Raw genomic sequence first — 18191 nt, 5'->3', positions numbered from 1 at the left:
AAGACTCATCACCAGAAAGGGGGCAAATGCTTTTTTACGGCACTGTATGTTTGCATACACATCTAGGGAAATGTTTTAAAAAGCATTTGATGCACCTTCATTCAGCATATATTTTGGTTGGACTGTATGTGCCTTAATGTTAACATTTATAACATATATTGCGCATCTTACATTCAACATCAGTTTGGCACAAAAGTCGATTCAAATTACTATATTTGCAGAACAGCTGCAAAAAGTGACTTTGAGATCCAAGCATGCTGTTTATTATAAAGCCTATAAAAGGTTTCACCTTGGATGCTTTATCCTTTTATTGATTTTATAAATCAGTCATGGTCAACATAATTTGGCTTTTTGACAGAAAAATTAAACTCTCTCATGTCGGAGTTAAAAAAAAAAAGACCTCTACAAAGTAATTAACCTGACACGCCAGATGGATTTGTTTCACACCAGTGAAAAACAAGAAAATGGGCGTATCCATCTGCTTTGCAAGGTTACAAAGTAATGTCAATAACATAAAATTATGTAATGTGAAATAAGTGACTGCATAAGTATTCAAGTAAATCCAAGTCAGTATTTAGAAGATGGAGCTTTGGCTGCAATCACAGCACTGAGTCTTTGTGGATAGGTCTCAATCAGGCTTGCACATCTGGACACTGCAATTTTACTCCATTTTTCTTTGCAAAACTGCTGAAGCTCAGTCAGGAGGATAGTCAGTGCCTTGGAAATTTTCTTATATCCGTCCCCTGACTGATACTTTTTCTCTGAGTTGCTTGGAGTGTTGTTTTGTCTTCACAGTGTAATGGTAGCCAGGAAAACTGATTAAACAGTGATTGGACCATCTGAACACAGGTGCTTACAATCCCTTGAGACACATTCACACCACTCAGGTGATCCCCATTTCACTTTTAATGAGACTACTAGCACCAGTTGCCTGGACTTTTGTTGAATTTGGTCAGGTCACTTTAAAGGGGGTGAATATTTATGCAGTCACTTATTTTACATAACATATTTTTATTGAATTGACATTACTTTGTAGAAATCTGTTTCACTTTGACACTAAAGAGTTCTCTCTTTTTTTGCCAAAAAGCAAAATTGTATTGACCTTGATTGATTTATAAAATCAATGAAAAGGGTAAAAGATCCAAGGGGGTGAATACTTTACGAGGCACTGTAACTATCAGTGAAATCAGAACAGATTATCGGGGTTAGTCCTGCAGCTATCTGTCTCATTTTGAACTCATGGATCAGTGTTAGTTTTGGGTGTAATGTTCAGCTCAGGATGGGGAAAATGTTAGCATAGATTACATTGGAGCAGCACGCTGTACAAGAATGTGCTAATACAGCTTTTTTTTATTCTAACTAAACAGAAATTGGGCTTCTGGCTGTGCAAACTGAATATCATCCATTTACACCTATAATATGTTACAGTGAGCACAAACATCTCGTATTTTCATCTCAAGATTTTGTTTCTCAAAGCTGCAGTGAAACAGCTGCTATTTAGAAAGATGATCTAGAAAACTGTGACACCGTTTTGACTGTTTAGTTCACATTTTTCATTGGAAGAAATACCAAGGGATTTCTTTACTAAACTCAGCTTGACATATAGATAATGTTTACTGATACGATGTCTATACTATGAAATGAGAGACCACATACTTGAATACCTGTTTTGAGAGTCACACTGCTAAATTGAGCCTATATTCCAAAGGGAGTTTCTTATTTAGCAACCCCCTCCCATCTTCAGACAACATCTCTCTAAAAATAACTCACTCTGCACCAGAGCTTGGAGCTTGACTTCCTCTGGTTAAGTAGAAGCTTTAGTGTGTAAAAATTATATAATGAGAAGTTTGTATGGCTAAAAGATATACAAGTGTTTAAACTGGAACATTTTTTACTAAAATGTATGCACTAGCATTGGCCAGTCAAAAAATTGTTGGCGAAGATTAATGCTATATTTTTGAGTGAATAGTGCATGTCATGCATACTATTTCTCAATGGTGTAACATACATATTTCCCTTGTAAAGAAGTTGCTCAGAGCATAGAGCACTGAGCATAGACAGTATGAAGAACATTGTGTAATAGTAAGGCAGTCAATGAATTTTTAGTTCGTTTGTGAAATGAAAGGGGATGCTGCTCAGTTCAACTTGTCCCAGGTAAATATTTATGAAAAGCCAGACACAAGGAGATCACTATTTCTCCCCTCTCTCACCTCCTCCTGATGTTAGGACAAAAACAAACAGAGCCAGAGCCAATGCAGAGAGAGGGACCCACAGAGGCATACAGAGGGGCCAGTATATATTGAGCAGCTTGCAGTGGTTTGGGTTCCTTTCACAGCAGTACAAGGTGTCCCACTGTGTACCGTCTGGTAGGATCCACCGGACTCTGAGATGGCTCGTCTGGCCCTCCATGTCTTCATCGTTCTCTGCTTCTCCATGCTCAACCTAAGCTCCAGTCGTCCATCTCGCACCAGGAAGGCCGTGTCGCCACGAGGTAACTATCTGACACAGAGTGCATACATGAAATGTTGGCTATGCTGATGTTTCTCTTCTTGTGTTCTCTTCATTGGCATGCGGCTGCAGAGGAGGAGGATGTGAAGTCCCAGCTTGAGAAGTTGTGGCAGGAGGTGAATTCATTGAAAGAGATGCAGGCATTGCAGACAGGTAAGGATACAAGATGATGGATCACATTTATCAGCATCCAGATTTGAGTATTTCTCTGAGAAGATGAGGACATTGTTTTCTTGTGAAAATGATAATTTTACACTGTTGCCGAGAACTTTGGGTGCCTTATAACATGGGAAGGGTGTTTTTCTATTAATAAACTATAAAAACAGGTAACTTCAGAAGTCAAATTTAAAATTTATGGTACGCTGAGTCACCAGCAGGGGGTAGCATTACATTTTATATCATTTAAACATTACAGGATGAAAAGAAGATTAGGAAAAGTGAATATGAAAATAAATCTGTATCTTCAAGATCTTAAAATTGTGTTTTTAGTCAGTTGGTAGGGAGGGCCTTGAGATTTAGTAAGGCCTTTTGAAATATACACTTTTATTTATTTGTTGTTTTTCTGGTTGTCTTTTTTCCTTTAAAGGAACTCTGTTGACACTAAACTTTTCATTCTGTGTTGAAAACTATCTGTGAGGGAGAAAAGAAAATATTTCAAATATCTCGATAACTCTTTAATCTCTTTATTCTATCAGAACAGTTCAGTCCACTCTTGCAATAAGTGTTTTGTGTTTTCAGTCTGTCTCCGTGGAATCAAAGCTCACAGGAAGTGTTATCTGACAATCGAGGAGCCCAAACATTACCATGAAGCAAATGAAGACTGTATTGCACAGGGGGGGACTCTTGCAACACCACGGGACATGACGGAAAACAATGACCTGAGGGACTACGCAAAGAGGAGCGCGCCAGGATCCAAGGACTTCTGGATCGGGGTGGCTGACATAGTGAAAGAGGGCCAGTATGTTGATGTCAACAGCATGCCAGTCAGCTACTTCAACTGGGACCGCTCCAAGAAGCAGCCCACAGGAACCAAGCGGGAGAGCTGTGTGGCTCTGTCAGTGGCTGCACAGGGAAAGTGGTATGATGAGGTGTGTCGCAGCCTCAAAAAGTACATCTGTGAATATGTCATTCCCTAAACAGGACAGAAGAGAGTCCTTTATTAAAGGTGTGTAATAACTGGTTGTCAGATTTGTGCTTATTCAGGGTAGAAACACAACATATCATTGGCTATGCATTGGCTGCATATTATTACATTTATTACAATAAGTTCCTGTTGTATTTAAATAGTGTTTATACTTAATTTAAAGGCATACAGCAGTAAATATTATCAGTAAACCAACAATTGGCTTCATATTGATTAACATTTAATAACAGATTTTTGGAGACATCATGTTCACTTTTATCAATGTCTACATAAGCCCTATGTTAAAAAAAAATAACAACAAGGACATTTCGGATGGAGATGCAATGAAAAAATACTAAATTACAAGTTTAGCTGTTTCATCTGTACTCGTCATTTTCTACTTATGCATAAGTGATAAGATTTTTGTTTAATGGTACTGCCAAGTACCCTGTTCACTACTCAGCTGCTCACTATTTTAAAGAGCAATGTATGCAATTGTATGGGAGTGTTTTGCATCCCCCTTGCATATTAGATGTTTTAGGAGCCTCTGCATGAAACTCATTTAACAAAGTCCCTTGAAAAAAATGGGGGGAAAGCCATGAAGGAGTTCCACAAAAAAAAAAAAAAGATATTTACTGGATAAGGAACACTAACTTCACATTCAAAATAGTTTTAGATTCACTGTTCAAAAAAGTCTGCATGGACAGACAAATGAAGAGTGATGTCACACCAACTAAAGCATGACTGTGGTGCCTGTCACACTATTTTTCATACCTTTTGTAAGTTGAAAATGCCCATAAACCATTTTATACTAAAATTATGTGCCTTAAAAATATCCATTAATTAGATGGTTGAACAAATACATTACTGCCTTATAAAAGAACTGATTTACAGATTGACAGTATTGTCTTGAATTCTTACCAAAATGCTCTGTGAGGGAGTTCTAGGCATTTTACAGGTGTGTATGGAAGAAATGAAAAGTACATGTGATGTTCCCTTTTCAGCAATGAAGATCATGCCTGATCCCATTTTAGCACACAGTGAATCATTATACTCCTCATGTTCCAGCCAGGATACTGTCAGTACATTGGTCTATTGATAGATATATCACTTTAAGTGCATTCATATAATATAAGGGACAGTTTGCATGGCACAGTGAATGTGTGGAGCAGGAGATGAACTCTAGTTCCTGCTAACAATAACATTCACTTTTTGTTGGCAACACACACACATTTAAGGATTTAGCATGTTATTCTTTCCCTCAATGAGATTCAACTACAGCCTTGCACACAAAAACAGGCTCTTTTATTGAAATCATTTCTCTTAGACTCTATTCACCTTATTTGTCTTGGAATGTGGGAGGAAACCCCAAAATAAACTTAAGCAAACATAGAAAGAACATGCAAACATGCAGAAAAGAGACTGTTATCAAACCCTGACCCCTGGTAGTATGAGACAATCTGTATTTCAAACTGTTTGCATTGGATTAAAGCTGCTGAACTGCAGTGTGTAAAAAAAATCTAACAATATGGAGACAAGTAAGTTGAGGAGTTTTCTATGTTTCATGCAGCCTTAAGTGGTTCTCAGCTGGTGGGTCAGGGCCCCAAACTGGGTCAAAGAGCTGTTTTCAGAGGGTCATGAATGTATTATAAATAAAATGGTGTACAGAAGCCCCAAGTTTAGATGCTGCACGTTCATACAGTAGATATATCAACCCTAATCTGTTTTTCCTCAAAATAATGGGCTTATTTCCAGAGATCTGTAGAATCAACCAAAATGTGCACATTATCACAGGAAAATTGAATCATGTATAACCTACACTGGCATGCATGTCCTCCCAGGGCTTCTGTAATGATGTCGTTTTTGAACATGCTTGTTTTTTTTCTCCATCCTGTCTCTTTTTTCAGTTTCAGGTTTTGCTTCAAAGTCCAAACTGCGGCATTTATATGGCATTAATGTGAGTGGTTGAAATTTCTCTGAAATTTGGGTCATTATATTTCAGGAGGTAGTGGTGGGTCCTGAGGCTAGACCAGCTGAGTATCACTGTTAGCCTATAGTACACTTGCTCACAAGCCAAAGTCAATTATTGTCAACCAATGCTGCTGCTTCATCCTCCAAGTGAGTAGACGGAGAGATCATCTGAAGCAGTATTTTCTTTTTCTCAGGAATAAAAGTTTTAGCTCAGAATGACACATTTGGATTATTTTTTATGCAACAGCTGGGGCATACTGAATGACACAGCATCATTAGTGTAGATGGTCAGGGCCCATATTAAGTCAATAATGCCATCTTAATTACGGGTTGACTGAAAAAAAAAATTTCAGGGCTGATAACATTCATTTGTTCTTCTTCATGAGACCAACAACAGATATTTGGACATGGAAGTGCATATATAACACACAAAATGTGCTTAATGTGGGACAAGTGAAATCTTAATGAAATAAATTAAAATGAACAATTTAGCTCAAGCTCTATCAACATGAAAAGTGGCACAGAGCAACACAGCCAAAACAGGAAGTGATGCTATATGTTCAATGAGTCAGTGGCACCCCGACTTAAGCGTTGATTCCCTAGCATTCATGTGAGATTAAGCCAACAAGGGAAGACACCTTGTAGTAGAACAAAAGCAGCACACTTTTTGATTTATAAATTTTAAAGATTGTCGGTAAAATAAAATGCCAATACCAATAATTGGCCAAATATCTACCCTAATAATCGGCTTGGCCAATAATCTGTCAACCTCTAATCTTAATTTTCTTTTATAACAGATAAGCTACATACAGATTTTTCGAAAAGAAATTTTCTTTATTTAAAACGCCTAATTAATTGTCTAATGGAATTAAAAAATGGAAACAGACTAAATTAAATCCTTGTGGTAAGCGTCTTCAAATATAGTTCTTGTCTACAATGAGACACTTTGAGCACTACATTTATTATGTAAATATTTAAAACAGTGAAAACATCTTAACTCAGATAGTACCGGTAGCACTTCAAACACAAATAAAACTATTATTAACGAGATGTTTAATGTTTCTGTCGTCTCTGTCCTTTTAAAAGCGCAGACACGCGCCGACGTCATCCTGTCCGCACTCATCACGCACGCTTGTCTGGATGGAATGTGACGCCAAAGCTCCCTGAGTGAAGTCTCGCGAAGTGAAACACCGGCCATTTTTCTCCATTTATAGCAGGACACTTTGTGCGTTGGTAGTGTAACCGAGAGTGTTGCGTTCACTTTGATAAGCCTACAAGTTTTGGCAAGTTTAATTTTGTTAACCAAGCATCCAAACTTACAACAAACAGGGCACAAACCATGTTTGTGTTTACCGCTGTAAAGTTTTTTCGCTGACATCCCTTCCCGGATAGATGCTTGACTAAACTGTCGCACAAATGGAAATGGTGCCTAGCGAGGAGAACCAGTTCGTACCCAAAGAGGTGAGGCTGTCGTGGACCTTGCCTAGGTCGGAAAATCATCCTCTGGGCTCTAGCTGTCACCCGTGCATACTGTGATCAATAGTGGTGACAAAACTTTTGCACCACTTTGAACGAATGACCAGTGTATCCTGTAGAAGCTAACACTGAACTGCTAACAGTTAGCTAAACATGACTTGAACGGCCTATCATGACATGGCTGGCTAACCAATGTTATAACATTAGCTAACACCAGCTAGCGGCTAGTTGCACTGAGTCAGTGATTTTATGTTGAAAGCTTATCCCTTAACATATTTGTCACTAAGTTGTCCAGCCACCAAATATGGGTTTTCTTACCCTTAAGCTCCTCTGAGCTTTTCAGATGTTACATTTATTTTCTTAAGTTTGCTTACTTACAACTGTCTTTAGCTAACGTAGTAGAATTGGGTTGCTAATGTCGTTAGCATGTATGTCAGGGCAATGGAAACAACTACAGCTATTATGTCTATGTTTTTAACCTGTTAAATACAATGCCATGGGCTCTATATTAGCTGAGCCGATAGATCGTGTGAAAGCCACGTTAACGCCTTACAGTTGTAAGGAAGTGCGATTGCTGTTTTAATTTCCGCTGGTTTCGGTCTCATATTGTTTTGAATGGAACTTGTGACTTTACTGTTTAACATAAATATTAGCTAGTGGTCCAGCAAAGCTAATGTGAGTGTATTTGACTGGCTAATGTTGCTCAGGAAAATGTAGGTGTTTCCTAACCAATATTAGCATCTTCTTCAGTTATCTCACATGCTTGACTAACTAATCTATCAGAATGGAAACTTACTTAGACTTTACATGTTTATCTTGTCGTATTTGTGTTGGTTTTAGATGACGGTACTGGTAACATGCTATGCTAACTTTCCTTCAATCTACAATGTCACCAAGTGTCCGTCTTTTAAACACATTTAGACACGGATCGTCCGTGGCCTCTGTCAAATACACTTCGGTAAGCAGCTGATAATTCAGACGCTGACGTGCCGTCCCATCAGCAGTGTCGCTACAAGTTAGTTGGAGTAGTCCCGGTATTTAATTGGGGTTTTCATGGCTGCATTGACGTCACCTGCAGTCACATCGAGCAGTGAACGTCACACGTTGATTTAGGGCTGACGGGTAATTTGGATTTGTTGATGTAGCACTGCACTTTATTTATTAAAAACGGTTTTCTCCTAAATATTGTGGCATTGATCTTCATAAGTTATTAATCGACTAAGCATTTATTCATGGAAGAAGGATGGCTTATGTCTGTGGTAAAGACGTTGGTGTAGCTTTGAAAATATCCTGTATAATTTGCAACTATTCTTCTTGGTACATGAATGCTTAAACATCCCTTGCTGAGGTATGAGATTTAATAATAATAGATAAAAAAAAACAGAACTAATGTGTTCAGTATAGAATGAGAAAAAGGAACCCACTGCTGTTAAGAGAAAAATGCTTTACCTTAACGAGGTATGCCATGATTTACCTCTGTAGACGGTGTCTATAGAAATTATGAAAGCCAGGGAAATTTTACATTCACTCTTACTCTGTTTCCTAAAACTGATGGTTTCAAATTCACTAACACTGTGTAGCTGAAGTGAAACCAGGGCGAGGCAGGGAGTTTAAGCTGCTTTTGGATGGTAATGCTGATGTGTTGTTTTGAGATACTAGAGGTAAGAAACACTCTCTGTTGATTCCCTGATGTCTGAATAAATGAAACATTCTTGAGAGGATATGTTCTGTTAATAAAATGAGTCACATAAACACAGTCACACATGCAACCATGTAAAATGTAGAACCAGTGCTCACTGAATGGCTGTTTGTTTGAGATGGTTCCATTGTGTAGAAACTAATAACACATCTTACCCAAAATGTCTCTTTACTGTATTTATGTACATCCTTTAACACAATTTATGCTAAATAATTGCATTGGAAAGCATTTTAGCCAACTTTGCACTGTATTGGTAAAATTTTATTTGTGAGAGATTGGCAACATTTAAATTTTGTGTCTTATAACAAATAAAACATTGGCATGGATTTTAAGCTACCCATAAAGGGCCCTAATAGTTAACCATTAATTCCTTGAGCCAGTCAGAAAGTTTTAGTCCTTTATGGCACATTCTTGAACTGCAATGTTTTGACAAAAGTCTTTTTTAAAGATTGATAACAATGTGACAGAGAATGTGCAATGTTTGCCCTCACTGTTGAAATAAGTTATGATGCCATGATGCCGTCACTGCAGTTTTTTCGCTGTATTTTTAATGCGTGTGAACCTCTTCACTGTTTTAGATAGGCCTTTATGTTTGACCTTGTTCAGCTCTCAAATAAGAAGTTGGAGTTATCCTCCAGCAGCTGGACTCAAATCTCCTTGACAGTTATTTTATCTGTCAGAAAATATTTTATAGAATTTATTAGCATTTTGAGAAGGCTTGTTTATGTTGTTTATACCAATTAAAGGAAAGAAAAAGAACAACAACAATTTATTTAGCTGAACATGTGTTATTGGCAATAAATTGCTCAGTGTCATCCTTTCATCTTTATTTAATCAACTCTAAACTATCAACTTTGTGGACTGAGTAGCCACCGGTTAAAACTCACAGAAATGGTATTTTAGATAACATTGTTTATCCTCAAGTCTACCTCCTATCTTGTGTAAATTAGAAGATTGCTGTTATTTTCACTTTTATCTCTCTATTCTGTCTGTCTGTTTGTTTTTGCATTTCATTGTATTAACTGGTTTTCATGAACACTGCCAACATCCCATTTTGTTTGTGCCATTAAGAGTCAGCTACAGCTGTTAAAAAACACCACCTGTGCTTTGCACTACCTGTGGGTTCAAGTCATCACCGTGTGATTATATCCATGGTAAAAATAACCTTTAATCTCATAATACACTTGTGTGTTGCCTGCTGCAGCTTCTTTATAGGTTCTATCAGTCTCATTTTGTCAACATCAAAAACCTCACAGAGGCTCCAAAAACAGAAATAGGTTGTATAGATCTTCCTGTAGTCATGTGCCAGCCAAACCGTGCTGGTTAGATGGTGGCCCTTAACTCAGCTACATTTTGCTTAAAGGTGTTTTTTGAAGATAATCACACGGACATGTTTTACAACTTACTTGGTTTGTTGTTTGTTTTAAGTTTCACTTACCCCCCACTGTCTTTGTATATCATCAGGGTGTGTTTTGGAGTTGCAGACAGAGTATTTTTGATGAAATGAAGAGGATTACTCGGGTAGCTATGTCTGGTGTGTGGAGTGAGAAGAGAGCACTCACTATAAAGCATGGTGTTTAACAGATGCATGAAGCAGCAGTTTGATGTTACTGCACATGTGCATAAAGCTATGAAAATAAAAGGGAAATGCAATGAAAAATATTAGTACTTCTGTGTCAGTATTGGTATGAGGGGATATATTTTTCATCATCATATACAGTGTTTGGGAAAGGGCAGAGCGTTTGAAAAAACACTCAGAGGGTGATTGGATGAACGTTCTGTCTGTCTCATCTTTATGAGCTAATCAGAGCAACAAAACACATGATGTAGCTGCCGGCAAGCTGCATCCCTACCGAAGGAGTAAACTGCATTAGAGCTGCATAATGCGAATCATGGCGACTGTAGACATGTCAGTACACAAATTTTGACATTTTTGAAAAGAAAACAACTCACTGCTGTTCTTTGTTATTCTTTTAACAAAGAAATGTCAAGTTCTGATAAAACTGGCACTTTAGCAGCATCCATGCTTATGTCTTCCACCATAATTGCACCGGCCCTTTGTTGCTGCTTGCTTACGTTATGACTCCGCCGCGCCCGAAAGTACTGCCCCTCGTTGCTGATTGGTCCTGTCACTTTCTAACTGGACCCAAACAGTTCAGACGGGAGCTTTGCAAGATGGAGTCGCCAGTGGAAACGGGCGTATCCATCTGCTTTGCAAGGTTAGATTTTTCCAGGAATTGATAAATATTAACCAGAGTTTTTAATTGCATCAAATGTATTTTCTTGGGAAAACATTTGTTAATTTTACAATTTAATATTTCAAAGATAAACATACATCTGAAAGTCAGAGCAAGACTTTAATCCCAACTGTCTGGCAGTTTGTAATATACATCGTTAGCTTATGAAACCTAATGGTATGATACCTTCTGCTCTATTTTTTCCAATTTATCAACTCAGGCTTACATCATACCTTTTCAGAGCCTATTTACATAACAGTGCCTCAAAGAAGTGCAGCTGTCATTGCACCATTGTATATATTCACTGATTCTGTAACAAGATAATGTTGTAATTTCTATGGCATTGTGGAAGTACAAGAAAGCATGGCATGTAAACACACAGAGCTCTGCGTCTAACATGCATTGCATACACACCATGCTGCTCTACTTTGCTGGCTCCGCTGATCCTGTTTTGCCTTTCTAACGTTTCTGTTACGACCTCTGATGTCAGACCAGATGGTATCATTTTGTCCCGTTTATGCCGCTGGCATTCATAATGGAGGTGAAATGTCACAGGGGCATAAATGTTGCTAGTAGTCTGTCTCGACCAGCTGATTATTACAGCTGTATATTGCTCCCCTAGCTTACCATTTATCAGTGGTTCATGCTGTACTTTAGTCATTCAGCATTTATTGTATTACCTCTACCTGTGGATAAGGAAGAAGGGCTGGCATCATTGTTGCATGTCTGGTTCATAAGATTTGTGCTGCCTCTGTTTTTGATGTTAATTTTCAGTTTTGTTATGTCAACATTAGCAGGTTCAGCACATACTAGGTCACTCAAAAGACCTCTGTAGGGAGTGTTTCGACACAGAAGTGACTTTCTGTGTTTTAAATTCCTACTGGTCTTCTACTTCTTTGTTAAACAGCAAGATAAAGTAGTTTGAAGCAATCAAAAGGGATAATTGTTTCCTTTTACATGTTTGTGGAAAAGTTGAGGGTACAATTGCCACATTTTTTGTACAGTTAGAAAATTTAGGCTTTATTGTTTTTGCATCAGAAACTTCTACTTGACAAAACCCTTTTGTAATCAAGCTTTGAATTCTCTAGAGTTGGATTTAATCTCGCCACAAACAACTGTACAGGAGCTTTGCCTAAATGAACTTTGCAACAATTCATTTAAATCTGAAACTTGGATCAAAGAACTAACAAACAATATTACAAGCAGAAACTTGTCTTAGTTTTCCTACATTTCCTATTGGTACTAAAAGCATGGAGCATCTTTACAATCCATGTAACTGAACTTAAAACAAGCCGATCATATGGAGCCGGTGTGAAGGCATGATGGGATATGTTTTGTCTTTGGTGTGTTTATGTTTAAGGCACTTGTTTTTCAGCCTTATGAATATTCTAACACTCAGCCTTTCACCGACACATCACTCAGTTCATTGTTCTAACTTCTCCCCCTCCCTTATGTATTTGCAGATCCACAATGCGGCTGAGGAGCCCCGAGTGCTGTGTATAATCCAGGACATCACCAGTGCAAAGACAGTCAATGAGAGGCTCACCCTCAATCTGCCTGCCTCCACCACCCTCTCCAAACTTTATGAAGATGTAGCCCACAAGGCAGGATATGTGAATGGCAGTTTTGAGCTCGCTTGGGGGAATACACCAGATATGGTAAGAAAATTAATACATTTAAATAGTCTCCATTGTTCTGCTAGCACAAATGTACATGGCTAGCCAAAAACTGCATGTAAGGGTTTCAGCATGACATACAGGCATAAAACATGCCTGGCCTAACATACTTGTCAAGGGATGCATTAAATTGATTTAGAGCCTTAAAAGCCTGAACAAAGGTAAAGGGTTACAGGTTAAAGTTGCATCTATAAATATGTTATGTTGATATTAGATGTATAATTTTTTTTCGTTCCTGAATTTTTATAGACATTCTAGATGGTGGATGACCTCCTGAGTCCACATTATGATGACTGTGCCTTAGTGTCAAAATTATGTTTAATTTGCTGGTGAAAAGCACGATGAAGTACTTTCTGTTAGACAGGATAAAGAAAAGATGTGCACTGGTTCATATATGATCATATACAGATATATATATATGTAATCATGAACCCCACCCACTCTCTGGCTCACCTTGATGTCTTGAAGGAATTTTACAAGAGTGTATGCAGAAAAAATTCCAGATAAAATTGAGATGAAATATTTGACTGTGTTCACATGTGCTGCCCACCAAGAAAATGGGAAAATGTTTAGGAGTTGTATGCATGTGTGAATAGGGCTCGAGTGTGTTGTGAAAGGTGTTGCAGGTTGTAATGAACACAGTTATTTAACAATTGACTTTGCTGTACATTTCAGCTCTAACAAGCAATTTTTAAGCTGATTGTTTTCATTTTGCATCCTTCTAAATCTTTCCCTCAGCATTATCACTCTGCCATTATTGTTGCAAAGCTTGAACAAACATTAGGGCTGTACCCTAATCTGGAATTTCAGTCAATGAATTATTACTGTAGGAAGCACAATGAAAGTCTCTCCTTCCTGGTCCCTGATAGGACCAAAAGTCATTCATTATACCTACATCTGGCTCAAAACTAGTCGACTTTGCTATGTTCAGGCAGTAGTTTATTAAAGATTATACACCATAAGGTAGTCTTAATAAAGATATGTATGCCACTTTTACAAAACCAAAGACTGACTAATGAAGGTAGAGACTTACTGGTAAACATAGTTAACACTCTGGAACCAACCAGTTCCTCAGCTTAAAGAATAATGGACTTGTGTTGCATTTCTACCATGTGATCCAGTTCAGCTCAGTAAAGTTTGGAACGGTACCAAAAAATAATCTGTACTGTGTACTTTTTTTGGCACCATTGTGTTTGGGTACCAAGCGTATCTCTGCAACCCTAAAGACTGGGCATACTACTGGCTTGCACTCCCACCTGAAGAGTAAGGGTACGACTGGCTGTAGAAACACAAGCAAGATATGCGTTTGCTGTGTCAAACCATGAAAAACTGTGCAGAACCAAACCGGACCACTAGAGCCATTGTGTCTGCTGGCTGTGTAAATAAGTAAAAAAAATAAGTGTGATGACACGTGCAGCGACAGCTGTTGAAGGCAAATGTATGTAAATGCTGTGTCAATATCAGAACCCATGGGCAATCATCTTAAAAACAATATAGCCTCTGGGAGAAACCGACAGTTTTTTAAGGCTTCTGGTGTATACAATAGGTATTTAGATGAGCTATGAAGGATTTCCGTGTCAATACTTCCTTTTGTGTACACAGGTCATTGTTTATAATATGGCTAGGCAACTTCAGGCATCAGAATTGAGACAGAGAAAGAGACCACACCAGGGACAGCACTTTTTCAGATTGATTTCTATTGATAGAATGTAATAAAACTAAATTAATGTTAGATAATCATTCATTACTGGTTTGGGATTGTGTTGAATTTCGCCTCACTGACTCTCCACACTGTCTTTCTGCATACAGCCAATTGTCTGCTGATGCATGAATGGGTGATACTTCTTAAACTAAATGTACCAACCAAACACAAAGGCAGTGTTGTTGTACTGTGACTACAGTTAGCCAATAGTGATGGAGGTATGGTAAAAGGTCTTAAAGTGACAATGTTCTTTTCTGTTTCATAAGTACCATTATTAAATAATATATTTTACCATAATGTTCTCTGCATAAGGGAAGCAAAGCATAGTAGAAATGGTGTTGAGAGGATGCCGTCATTTTGCCCAGAAATGATTCACTATGTGGTTGTTGCTTTCAAAATGTGCTCATTTGATGCAAACTATACCTTAGTTTTGTGTTTGTCTACATTTGTGTACATACCACCCCCTTTTCTAAAATGAGTACAGGCTAATCCTGCTGCTGACCCAAGCCAAAGCCCAGGTGCTGCGTCCGTTGTTATCTCACTGAGTAGGTCAGTGGATTAAGCTCCTGTATGTTTCCACTGCAGCACTTTGCCTGTCTGTCCTCAGCTCGACTTGAAGAAAGAAAGTCTTTCTCATGTCGGCCTCCAACTACTTTCTTCTCATGCGTCAGAACAGATAGCTTGCTGAAAATGACTTCTGTGGGAATCTTAAGTCTTCTTGTGAGTTTGTCCCTTTTGTAGGCTGCCTTAAACTACGTGTTTTGAATGTTTTGTAACTGTTGTTTTTCAACTTTTTTTTTCAAAGGTTGTTGTGTTCATTTTTCTGTTCATTTGATTTTCTTTTTCTTTTTGTTGCTCCGTGTTTCCCTCAAGGCACCACTGGACCACAGCAGTGAGATGTCCCTCTCAGATTCTGCTTTCGAGCCTGGTGGTAAGAGGAATTTCCTCCAGCTAACGGACAAAGATGGAGAGCAGCCACAGATTGCCTCAGTAAGTGAGATAAACAAAATAATATTTTCTTGAACAATATTAGAGAACAGTTTATGCTGCTGGGCTTACTTCACCAAGACCGGATGCACACTGTGCCATTTTAAGCTGATTCTGACCGCATTATAGACTCATACAACTGATTTTGAAGTCTAGCCAAGTTTTAGTCTGAGTATCATTTTTAGTGCAATAAACAGGGGGAGATGATAGCCGATCACAGCCAGATCAGCTACTCCAAAACAGGCTGATGTATTTTTAGTATGTATGATATCTTGGTCCTAAAACTGCACACTCTCATAGTTAGAGCAGATTCCTTAACTTTAGGGCTTTTGTCAGGATTATGAAAAACTGTCCGACAATATCTGATAGCACCATGGCAACAGTAAGCATGTCTGTTTGAGGGACTTCCTCCACCAATCACAAAAGATAGAAACAAGCAGGAAATGTCTGTCCAGACTGAGAAGGCAACTTTTTTAATTATTTAGCTGGTTATACTGAGGGTGTGTGTGTGAGATGGAAAAAGGGTTTTTGTATGTCCAACTGAAATACAGATGGATGTGACTTCTGCATAAATCTTGAGTGTTGCTGCTCATCATAAACAATTCAGTTGAACTGTGTTAGCTGTCAATCCATGACTACTTTCATAGAACTGGCTTAAGATCGCACAATGTACAAGCGGCTTTAGACTGCTAATGGTGTCTAAAGACATTTCTTTCCTGTATATTAATGAGTGCAGGATGAATCAGGGACAGCAGACAGCAGTGGACTGGATGACAGTTCACAGGAGCGATTCATAGGTCCTCTACCAAGAGACAGCACAGCAAGCTGCAGTGAGAACTACAGCAGTCCTTCTTACTCCTACTCGTCCATCCTCAACAAATCTGAGACAGGTGAGCTCTTGCCTCCTGGAGCATTTATAGCACTTATTTTTTTACAATACCAACAAATTATTTTTTATCTCTTGTCCTCGCTGTAGGTTACGTTGGCTTGGTCAACCAAGCTATGACGTGCTATTTGAACAGTCTCCTACAGACGCTCTATATGACCCCAGAGTTCAGAAATGCACTCTACAAGTAAGAGAAAAAAATTTGCCATGTCTTTTTGTGAACCTTTACACTAAATGTAAAATTTAAAAAAAACTTTCAAAATTTTTTTAACAAACTTCAGCTGGGCCTTTGAGGAGTCTGAGGAAGATCCTGTCACCAGTATCCCCTACCAGTTGCAAAGGCTGTTTGTTCTTCTGCAGACCAGTAAGAAACGTGCGATTGAGACCACTGATGTGACGAGGAGTTTTGGCTGGGACAGCAGTGAAGGTGAGCATTTAAAGTAGACATACTTGCTGGTAATTACACAAATGTGGATGCATCATGGCTACCATGCGCCCCCAGCATTGGTTTGATGTGTTGGTTTGCAAATCCTCTAAAATGAACACAACAGTAATGCAAGATGCAGTGTACATGTGGTGGCAGTGATCATTTAACAGTCAACACAGCCGCAGAGACAACAGCCGCGTAAAGTTTTGGAGACAAACTGATAAACCAAGACCACAATTCACCACGTATATGATGTGTAAATTTTTCAGTGCAGAGACAAAACATGTCTGTCAAACTAGATGGGACAGATCAATTCTGTTGTCAATGTTAAACCTGTAAAAATGGTGAAAATAAGATTGGTGTTTCAGTTAAAAAAGTGACTGTGTAAAATGGCAACTTTCATCCAAGTGTATTTGTAGAGTTTTTTATTAAGTACATATGAGGTGAGGATAATTTGACATAATAACAAAAACACTAAACAAAGGAGCATTTGTGAGGACCACTTATCTTTTCATTAACTGCATCTATGAGTGAAGTTGGCTGAAAGTCAACAGTTAACATAGTCACTAATTAAACCGCAACACCAGGACCTCTGTGCGCAGAGAAAAACATTGGGAGAGCAGACGGTGAGTTCTGACCACGGGTCACCAGTCTGAGCTGATCTGTTGTAGCTATTGATTATTTATGTTATCACTTTATTCACTGTCTCCATGTTTGTAGTTTATATCCCACAGATAAGGTACTCATATACAGCCTAAGCTCTTTCACGTGCCCTCTAGTTGTTTCATCCACTCAAACACATTGAATATCTGCAAGTATATTTACAAGAGGAATCATGATGCATCCAAACACATACGCCAACACATGGTGAAACATTAAGTATTTCCTCTGCCCTACACTCTCTCTGACAAGACTCACGACATGCCTGTGTGTTTGGGAAAGCAAGAACCCTATTCCACTGTATCTGAACACTCATTAATCACCCTTTGTCCCTCTGTTTTTAGCTTGGCAGCAGCATGATGTCCAGGAGCTGTGCAGGGTCATGTTTGATGCCCTCGAGCAAAAGTGGAAGCAGACAGAGCAGGTAGGAGAGAGGAAGAAGTTGTTTTTGTCTTCAGTATCAGTCTTATGTCTCCTCTGTACAAAACAAACAAAAGGCCTTTTGTTGGAAAGTGAAATGGGCCAGTGATCTGCAGGGTTAGCTGATTCTTATCTGAGGAGAGAGTTCCTAACCTCAAACACTTAATCCAGCATGTTTATGATCAGGCATGTGGTCTGTTCACATGAGCTTCTGAGGAGCACATTACAACTGCATGTGATTGAGCTCCATTTAATAATGCAGCTGTAATATATTTTGTTTTAATTTAGTTTACAATGTGGAAGATGGCCATGGAAGTAAGCAATGAAAAACAAAGATCTAGGACAAATACATCTTACTTAAGTTCTTCTCCAGATAAAATTGACTTTATCTTCAAGCCCCAAAGTAGAATTTGGATATT

At 38.5% G+C, this 18191-nt stretch overlaps 2 protein-coding genes across 4 annotated transcripts in view; both read left to right on the top strand.

Moving 5' to 3' along the window:
* Positions 1-2388: 2388 nt before the first annotated feature.
* Positions 2389-3644, top strand: clec3a (C-type lectin domain family 3, member A). Its single transcript, XM_041794577.1, has 3 exons — positions 2389-2512; positions 2566-2661; positions 3247-3644. The coding sequence occupies exons 1-3, from the start codon at positions 2389-2391 to the stop codon at positions 3642-3644; spliced, it is 618 nt and encodes a 205-aa protein (XP_041650511.1).
* A 3127-nt stretch (positions 3645-6771) lies between these two features.
* usp47 (ubiquitin specific peptidase 47) overlaps positions 6772-18191 on the top strand; it is a 28162-nt gene continuing 16742 nt past the window's right edge. Inside the window, exons 1-8 of one of the 3 annotated variants that reach the window (XM_041783344.1) lie at positions 6772-7063; positions 10242-10298; positions 12478-12672; positions 15266-15382; positions 16116-16269; positions 16356-16452; positions 16547-16692; positions 17697-17776. In XM_041783344.1, coding sequence (XP_041639278.1) covers positions 7019-7063; positions 10242-10298; positions 12478-12672; positions 15266-15382; positions 16116-16269; positions 16356-16452; positions 16547-16692; positions 17697-17776 — 891 coding nt within the window. In that variant the 5' untranslated portion in view covers positions 6772-7018. Of the gene's footprint in view, positions 7064-10241; positions 10312-12477; positions 12673-15265; positions 15383-16115; positions 16270-16355; positions 16453-16546; positions 16693-17696; positions 17777-18191 lie in introns of all 3 variants that reach the window. The other 2 variants (XM_041783360.1, XM_041783352.1) reach the window with 2 other exon arrangements.

Source organism: Cheilinus undulatus, linkage group 1 (assembly GCF_018320785.1).
Source record: "Cheilinus undulatus linkage group 1, ASM1832078v1, whole genome shotgun sequence".
NCBI classification, from domain to species: Eukaryota; Metazoa; Chordata; class Actinopteri; order Labriformes; family Labridae; genus Cheilinus; species Cheilinus undulatus.
Note: the sequence above shows the minus strand (reverse complement) of the source record. Positions and strands in the feature narration are given on the sequence as shown.